The sequence below is a fragment of the Urtica dioica genome, chromosome 9, assembly GCF_054948205.1.
Source record: "Urtica dioica subsp. dioica isolate 48M chromosome 9, U.dioica_male_clone48M_v1_H2, whole genome shotgun sequence".
Taxonomy (NCBI): domain Eukaryota; kingdom Viridiplantae; phylum Streptophyta; class Magnoliopsida; order Rosales; family Urticaceae; genus Urtica; species Urtica dioica.
Window position 1 is genome coordinate 19,881,621 of NC_142764.1, and position 9,338 is coordinate 19,890,958.

Here is a 9,338-nt window from a genome sequence, read left to right on the forward strand (position 1 = left end):
AAAATTATAATTTTTCTTACCAAAATACACTTTTTCTTTTTATAAAACGTGGGCGGAACCACGTGGATGCTTATATTAAAACCTTCACGTATGGCGGATGAATACCGTGGTTACATCACATGTAAATCATTAACAACACCACGGGTGGCGCATGGCGGGACAAGCCCCGACCAATGTGCCTCCGAATTGACCTCAAGAGCAAACCGCGCCAAATTATGGGCAACCACATTACACGCACGAGGGACATAGAGGACACTAAACTCATTAAACCCACGAGCACTAACCTTCATGTCTCCCAAAATAGTGCCGAGCTCCGTAGTAGGAATAATTCCGTTCTTGATCGCACACAACTTGGAGGCAGTCAGACTGCACCACAACCCGAGAGCACCTGAGATCCCTCGCGAGATCGAGCCCTCTAAGAATGGCGGAGGCCTCCGCTAGAGGGGCGTCAAACCCTTGGGACCTGGCCGAGACCGCCGAAGCCACCACCATCCCCCGATGGTCACGAATCACGCACCCGGTGCCGTAGCGATGCCCTCTAGTGTCGATGGCCGCGTCAACGTTCACCGCCATCACGCCGGGAGGCGGAGGCGGCCACTTGTCTAGCGCGGACTTGCTGCCCGAAGCATAAGACCCCACGTTCGCCCCTCTATACTCCTCGAGGAACTCTCCCGACCAACTCACAAGTGCTTCGGGGGACCACGTAGCGTTACCGCCAATGATTTTGTTCCTATGGTTCCAAATCTCCCAAACCAAGACAACAACAAAATCAAGATTACTAACCTCTTTGGACTCAACGACATTGGCGAAAATGTTTAAGGCCTCCTCGCCTTGGAAATCCTTCCACATCGTACCGAATCTAGTGAGCTTCCACACCTTCTTCGCCCAACGGCACCCCCACAAAGCGTGAACAACCGTTTCCGGACCATCATAGACAAGGGGCAGCGGGCATCATCGGTGATTCACCGGCGACGAAGTGTGGAGTTCACCGGTATCCAACCTTTGCAAACTCTCCACGCGAAGAGCTTGACTTTAGGTGGGACTTTGAGTTTCCAAAGAGAGTTCCACCACGTAGCGAACCCGATCGAGACGACGAAGTAGCCACCGGCCGATTCAAGCAAGCCCGCCAATAACCACTCCTCACCGTGTACTCCCCGTCTTTGGAGTAATGCCACCGGAGGACATTGCTCGCGTTAGCACGACTCGTAGGAATGGCAAGAATGGACTCCGCATCCTCCCTCTCGAACATGACTCGGACCAAGGCTTCATTCCAACCCCCTTCGTAGTTCATGAGCTCCGCCACACGCATATTATCCGGTATAAAAGGAGGATTGACAAGGGCCAAATTATCGGACTTAGGAATCCATTTGTCCTTTATAACGAATATGGTCTCACCGTCTCCCACTCTCCATCGGGACCCCTCGACAATGATCTTCTTGCCCCACGTTAGCCCGCGCCAAAGGCTAGACCCGGTCGAGGGACACGTCGCACTGAGAATGTCTCCCCCCGGGAAGTAGCTCGCACGCAAAACCCGCTCGATGAGGCTGCCCGGTCTCCGAATGAGTCGCCACACACTCTTCGCGACGAGAGCTTGGTTAAATTTTTCCAAGTCCCGAAACCCGAGCCCTCCTTCGCTTTTGTGCTTGGTGAGTTCCTCCCACTTACACCAATGGATTTTCCGCTCTTCTCCACTACTCCCCCACCAAAATTTCGCGACCGCCTTGTGGATTGCAGATATGAGATTTTTGGGGAGCCGGAAACAACTCGCCGCGTAGCTAGGGATAGTTTGAAGAACCGACTTGATGAGCACTTCTCTACCGGATTGGGAGAATCTTATACCCCTCCACGACTTGATCTTAGCCCACACTTTATCCCGGATAAAGCTAAACACCTCAATCCTCCTTTTCTCGGTAAGAGTTGGGAGGCCGAGATACTGTTGGTGGCATTCCGTGATTGACACTCCAAGACTCTCGGCGATTTCTTCTTTAATCTCTTCCTCCACATCACACCCAAAGCTAATGTCGGATTTGGCGTAGTTGACAAGTTGCCCGGACGCAGCGGAATATGTCTCAAGGCAGCCCCTAATCGCCTCACTTTCCTCGAGGCAAGCCCGGAAAAAGATGAGATTATCATCGGCGAAAAGCAAGTGCGAGACTCGGAGATCGCCGCGGCCGAATCGGACCCCCGTAATGCTCCAACGCCCCTCTCCCTCCTTGAGAAGGCACGAAAGCCCCTCCGCACAAATAAGGAAGAGGAAGGGTGATAACGGGTCCCCTTGTTGAAGGCCCCTTTCCGGCTTGACTTTCCCGCACACCGAGCCGTTGATGTTGAAAGCGTAGCTCACCGAGGTCACACACCGCATAACTATCTCCACCCACCCCGCAGCGAATCCGAGTTTACGCATCATAGTCTCGATAAAGAACCACTCCACCCGGTCATAGGCTTTGGCCATATCGATCTTGAGAGCCGCAAAACTCCCATTCTCGAACCGGCCTCTCTTCATAGTGTGGATCCCCTCAAAGCACACCATAATGTTGTCGAAAATTTGGCGTCCCCCCACAAACGCCCCTTGATTCTCCGAGATAATATTTTCCATAATACCCTTCAACCTCGTCACAAGACAACGAGAAACCACTTTGTAAATCACGTTGCAAAGACTAATGGGACGGAACTCGCTAACCTTAGAGGCCTTGTCGACTTTAGGGATCAACGTGATTATGGTATCGTTGATGTCCGAAACCGAGCCTCCATCGTTGAGGATCTCCAAACACGCCGTTGTCACTCGCTCCCCCACGATCTCCCAATTCTTTTGATAGAATTATACACTTGAAGACCAAAAAATCACTAAAACATGCTTCAGTTGGAATCAATTATAGCTTTTTTTCGGCCATCTGCGGCCTACTAAACATATGTGCTATTGATAAAAATAAATAAATAAAATAAAATAAAATAAAATAAAAAACATATTTGCTACGTTGTGGCATCATGCATACGACTATTCAAGGCGACATAATCACAAACTGCAATAAAATAAAACAAAAATGAAAATTGCATTATTCACTGAAAAAAAAAACCATATAAATCTAGGATTTTATGATGGATAATAATTTGAAACATATATTAAAGTAGAAAAATAACAAAATACCAACTACTCATAAGAGAACATTCTCAAAATCTTTTAAAAATTCTGAAACTTGTTGTAAAGCTTGAGACAAGTTGATAAATCCTTTGTTATATGTTTTAGTTGATGAACGAAAAATGTTTTTCTGGGTCGAGAGAAATTTTGAGTTAGATGAGCTAAAAAATGCACTTAGTTAAAGAATGAGTTTAAAGTTTTTTTTTATCCGAAGTGTTATGCTTATCCAATATTTTATATATTTGAGATGTATACTCGCTTTGATTGGCGTAGTTTTAGTCATAATCTATCAAATACTCTTCTTAATTGGACGATAATCTTATAAATTCAGTACCAACTTTCAAATTATTAACTCTACTAAGTAACTAAAGATAAATGTAGTTTTTACCAGACAAAAATACACAATTTTTGGATTGTTTATTTGTTTCTAGCGGTGTTCATGTTCAACCAACAATGAATGAACTAATTTATGAGTTTGTCATGTTTGTTTCTAGAGTGTAGGTCTTTGGCTTCCGTCACCTACATTTAACAACAAAAAATCATGAAGTTCGAGGTGCTAAGGTTGTTCTATGGATGGCTACTTCACCCTTCAAGTAGTTAAGATTAGAGGTCCACGTGAGAGACTAAGGCTAATTGTGGACATATTTATTCTCTATAGAAGAGAGAGAAGTATGTAGAGATAAAACAATTTAAAATGGAGAGATACATTAACTTGAATCCTTAAGAAGAGTGAAATTTATATGTGGTGTCCATTATGGTTTGTTCTAGTTTGATTTCAAATTAGACTAGACCATTTTAAACGATTTGAAAATTTTATATTAGACCGACCAAATAAGAAACAAACCAAACAAAGCAAGTCTTTTTAGATTAGATTTGAAAATTTTATATTAGACCGACCAAATAAGAAACAAACCAAACAAACCAAGTCATTTTAGACTTAGTAAGGTCCGCTTTGACAAAAATATTCTCTCTCAATTGTCATGTTAGCTTGAATTATTAAGTCACTACTACAAATTAACATATTGGGTGCGGAAGGGTATTAGGTGCGACATGTCGCACCTAATAGTCGCACCTAAGCCCATATTAGGTGCGACATGTCGCACCGGATACTCGTCCGGATGACTAAAAATTTCGCTAATGTTTAGTGTTATTCGGTGCGACAATGTCGCACCTAATATGAAATTGTCGCACCTAATACCTTTAGGTGCGACAAATGTCGCACCCAATGAGTTTTAAACTTAAATTTGTCAGCGAATCCCGCCGAATTTTTTTTTGGATCTGGGATTTCATATTGGGTGCGACATTGTCGCACCCAATATGATTATTAGGGTTTTAAACCCGACTTTTCTCATTTTTTCACACATTCACTCACTCTCTCTCTCTCACCGTCTCACAAGGTCTCTCTCTCTCAACCAGCCCCCGCCGCCTTCCTTCCCTGCTCCGCCGCTGCCGGCCCATCCTGGTACGTCCCCATCTCTCTCTATATCTCACCGGCCGTCTCTCACCGTCTCACTTTGTCTGTCTCTCTCAGCCAGTCCCCGCCGCCATCCCTCTCCGCTCCGCCGCTGCTGGCCCTCCCTGGTACGTCCCCCTCTATTTCTCGCTATCTCTGTCTCACCGGCCATCTCTCACTCTGTCTCTCTCTCCCAGCCTGCCCCGCCACCGCTTGGACCAGCCCCGCCCCGCCGCCTGGACCAGCCCCCTGCCCGCCCGCCCCACCGCCGCCTGGACCAGCCCCCGGCCCGCCCGCCCCACCGCCGCCTGGACCAGCCCTCCGCCCCGCCGCCTGGATCGATCAGCATCCCCCCCCCTCTATTTCTGATTTTGTAATTTTTTTTTTAATTTAAAAAACATATTAGGTGCGACATTGTCGCACCTAGAGGTATGACTATTAGGTGCGACCTAATGCCTTTTGCTACGGGTTATCCGGTGCGACGCCGTCGCACCTAATAAACTTTTAAGTGCGACATTTGAAGTATTCGGTGCGACATTCGTCGCACCGGATAACGTTTTTTTGTCCTAGTGAGTGTAGACTCCTTAAAATCACAAATAAATAAGTAAAGTAAGAAGATATATATATATATATATATATATATATATATATATATATATATATATATATATATGAAATCGGCTCTACCCAATCTAGATTATGGTTTCAATTTTTGAACCTGACCTAGTTGTTTTGATCATTTAAAAATTGGCCGAATCATATTATACAAATCTATATATTATAATCAGACCGACGGATGAAAAATTAGTGTTCCAGTCCAGTTTGTTATTCTTTTTCACACTCCATACTTATATAGAAGAAGTAAACATGTTATTGACCAGAGGACCCTTGTAGGAATGGGGATGCCACAATGTTGAACATGTGCAAAGGTAAAACAAACGATGGAAGACTATAAGTTTGCGCAAAGATGAGAAGGTCAAAGCCATGTTAAAGTAGGAAAAATACAAAACATGGTGTTGGATCATCTATGGTATGGTTAAGTTTGGAAAAATAATGTCTGTCAAAGTCGTTCAAGTCGAAGTTGCAAGAAGTTGTTCAACCAACCCAGGTTACGCCAGTCACTTTCCTCAGCTCGAACAGAACTAAAAATAAAATATTTTTAGTTCCAATTTTTATGGAGATACGATCAGATTTGTTTTCCTAATCGATTTAATTCGCGGAGATTCTGTTATTGACCTCTATAAAAAAAATCCTCATAAGGCTTCATTGGATCGATTGGCACTTTTAGGTCAATTCGCCTCGATCTTAATCTTGAACTAGTTTCTCTGTTAGGAGATTTTATCGACAACTGGTTCAAGAAACTTGCTGTTGTTGTCCACGATGTGTACAAAGGTTGTGACTGCGTGTTTTTCCGTTGATACGTTGAGAAGATCTTCAGAAGAGGATTGTGCGATCTTCGAGAGGAAAATCGCAAGAAAAAGATAGGGAGTCTCTGTATGAGGGAATCTCAGATTGCCATCCATTGGAGAAGTAAAAAAAACTAGGCGTTTGAGAGGGAGTCTACAAACCTAAGTCATGTACCTTTGATTATTGAGATAGTGAATCGATTTTCACCACCGGACGTATTAGTCCCCCTGAGTAGGTTGTTTATACCGATCAGGGTTACCAATTTTGTGTGTCCTTTATTACTTTTTGTTTGATTGTTTTGTTTGTATATCATCTTGATTAAAACTGTTAAAAGCAATCAGTTGTTCTACAAGTTGTTCCACACGCTAGTTGAACAACCTTCTCAGTACACGTTAAGTAATTTCAATATGGTTATTGTGGTCGGATCACAAGATGAGCCACCTCCATGCGGACGGGTGCGACGTAGGCTAGCTATAACAACCTGCCCTGCGAGCTACAGAGATTAACACGACAAGCCAAGATCAACTACATAGACCACTGAGTGCATGGGTCGATGGACTACATGTTGCACATCGAGATAGACAGATAGGTGGAAATTGCATAGGTTATCTTGTTTTAAAACAAATCATATAATACATTGTTTCTCGAGAACATCTTGTTCCTTGTGTGGATTTTCTATTATGTGTTCGATTCAAGTCGTCGTCTTCGCCTAAAAAAGTTGTTTTTCATATTCATTCGCAACCAATAGGTATGAAGTATAATCTCAATAGTTATTCTGGAGACATAATCGAAGAACAAATTAAAACGTTAGGTAATTAGATAACTCAGTACCCAATTACGTAATTTTTCCTGCTTGCAAACCTCAAGCTATTGGGCCGCACAGGCTAATAGGCTAGTTTATTCTAATTTTAGACGAGTATCGCTAACACTGGCATTTGGTCTCGGATTTTTGAAGAAAAATATCCACCAAGAAGAAATAAACAAATCTTTTCACGGCTTCTCAATTGTTTGTTCATTTGAATGTTCCTTGGCTTCAAAGATAACGCACAAAGTACCCTATTATTGATAAAGTACAAAAGAGATGAGAGCTAGCTTTAATTCATTTTATGTGCATGATAAATATAGAAAAAAAAATTATTAAGCAATAATTAATAGCCACTTTTAGAAGTATTCGTATGAAAGGGTCGTGGCGAAATGTATACAACTGATCAAAGAAAAAGAAATAGGAATATATATATATATATATATATATATATATATATGTATTCGTATGAAAGGGTCGTGGCGAAATGTATACAACTGATCAAAGAAAAAGGAAAAAAAATATATATATATATATATATATATAATATATATATATATATATATATATATATATATATATTCGCTTTAAGAAATGGTTTTGAAAAATGGAAAGCTTTGATATTCCACAAGCAATAACTAGAGAGGAGAAGTGTGTGTGCGCGCGTGTGTGGAATCAATTAAATGCTTCCTTTGCTAAAACTACGCTATCAAACCAGAGTGATAATCCACGTTAGCTCTTCTCTATTATTACACGCTTCTCTCTCTCTCTCTCTCTCTCTCTATGGACTCCCATCACACAAGCTAAATTATATATACACATTTTGACATCTTTACACGAGCTTTAAATTTAGTATGAGGCTATTTTGAGTTGAGAAAGCGACATGATCATATATTGGAGAGCCTCGCCACCAGCCTCATTTACAAATATATATATATATATATATAAGGACACCTGAGTTATGTAGACCTTTCAAAGTATATAATATTTCAGCGATTACTAGTCAAATTATATATATATATATATATATATATATATATATATATATATATATATATATAAGGACACCTGAGTTATGAAGACCTTTCAAAGTATATAATATTTCAGCGATTACTAGTCAAATAAAATAAAATAAACATCGTTATAATCAACTTTAAATTGCAATTAACGTACATGTTGTATGAAACATTGATTATTTGACAATAGAATATTAATTATTTTGATAAATGTTTGTCAGGCACCATTTTCTCACTATATTTCTAAGTAATTTAATTGAAATTTAAGAAATTGGGAAAATATATCACCCCAGCAGAAAAAGAAATCCAAAAGAATGAAAAACTGCCAATTTTTTTTTTTTTTTTTTTGGTGTATTCCACTGGCAAAAAAGAAAAACAACAAATAATGATATCATTGATCTTTTACTTTCTTATTTATGCCGAACTCTAAGGCATAATAAATTTTTAAAAAGAAAAAGAATCGATATGAATAACTTCAGTGTTGGATGTCAAGCAAAAGGGAGTTAAAGCCAATATCGTATTGGAAAAATAATGGTACAATAGACTTAATAAACTTGTACTTAATGAACTTTATCTGACGTATTTAGAAATACTTTGAGAAATATAGATGTTGTGATATTTCTGTTTATTTTATTCCATTATTTATTAATCCTAAATTCCTAACGCGCATGATAGAAATGTGAACAATATTTTATATTTTTGAGCAGGTTATGATGACAAGAAGGTATAGTAACATCTTAAATTATGATGTAAATCATTTAAAAGAGTCATATTAATAATCTTTTAAAAAAATATATTAATAATGACGTAATAAGTAGATCAGTAATTTTCACAATATATTTTCTTACGATATACAAAAATTATATTAAGTAATTCCGTATTAATTTAATGTAAGTCTTATTTTTAATTGACCGTATTTTCAATATCTTATTAGGACAAAGCTTTAAATTCAAATTATCGCTGTAAAAAAAAATAATAAAACAAGTGAAATTTATCATTCATTGCCCAGGTGTTAGTCCACTACGAAAGATCATGCTCAAATTTATTTGACTATTCGTTTGAGGTAGATTAGGCGACCAATTATATTTTTTTAGGCTGTCAAAAGAATAATTATATTTATTTAGCATGATCATCAAACTTCGATAAACCAATCATGGAAGGTTGGTAAATTGGTATTAAAGCGTGTTAGATTTTTTTTTAAATGGATAAGCGTGTAAGATTTCTCTTTTTTGCTACAATTAAAGCGTGTAAGCTTTTTTTTAATATATCCGTGTAAGCTCAGTATGAATGGATAGATCCTTTTGAAGTCCATTAAATGATTGCTTTGACCGACTACAGACAAGACACGTGGAGTCGTTGTCACGCATATGAAAAATACACATTTCACGTGGTTTTTTTTTTTTTTTTTTTAATAAATTTCACTTTTTCCCCCTTAACTATGACTTCGGTAATAATTTGCCCCTGCTATTCTGATTTATGTCAACTGTTTACCTTGAACTTATGTTTTTTATCAGAAGTAATCAT

At 39.7% G+C, this 9,338-nt stretch overlaps 1 protein-coding gene across 1 annotated transcript; it reads right to left on the reverse strand.

Moving 5' to 3' along the window:
• Positions 1–279: 279 nt before the first annotated feature.
• Positions 280–849, reverse strand: LOC149385602 (uncharacterized). The gene has a single exon (XM_089626371.1). The coding sequence runs from the start codon at positions 847–849 to the stop codon at positions 280–282; it is 570 nt and encodes a 189-aa protein (XP_089482497.1).
• Positions 850–9,338: the final 8,489 nt, after the last annotated feature.

Coding starts and splice junctions, on each gene's coding strand:
- LOC149385602 (XM_089626371.1), bottom strand. CDS start 849: ATGTGGAAGGATTTCCAAGGCGAGGAGGCCTTAAACATTTTCGCCAAT.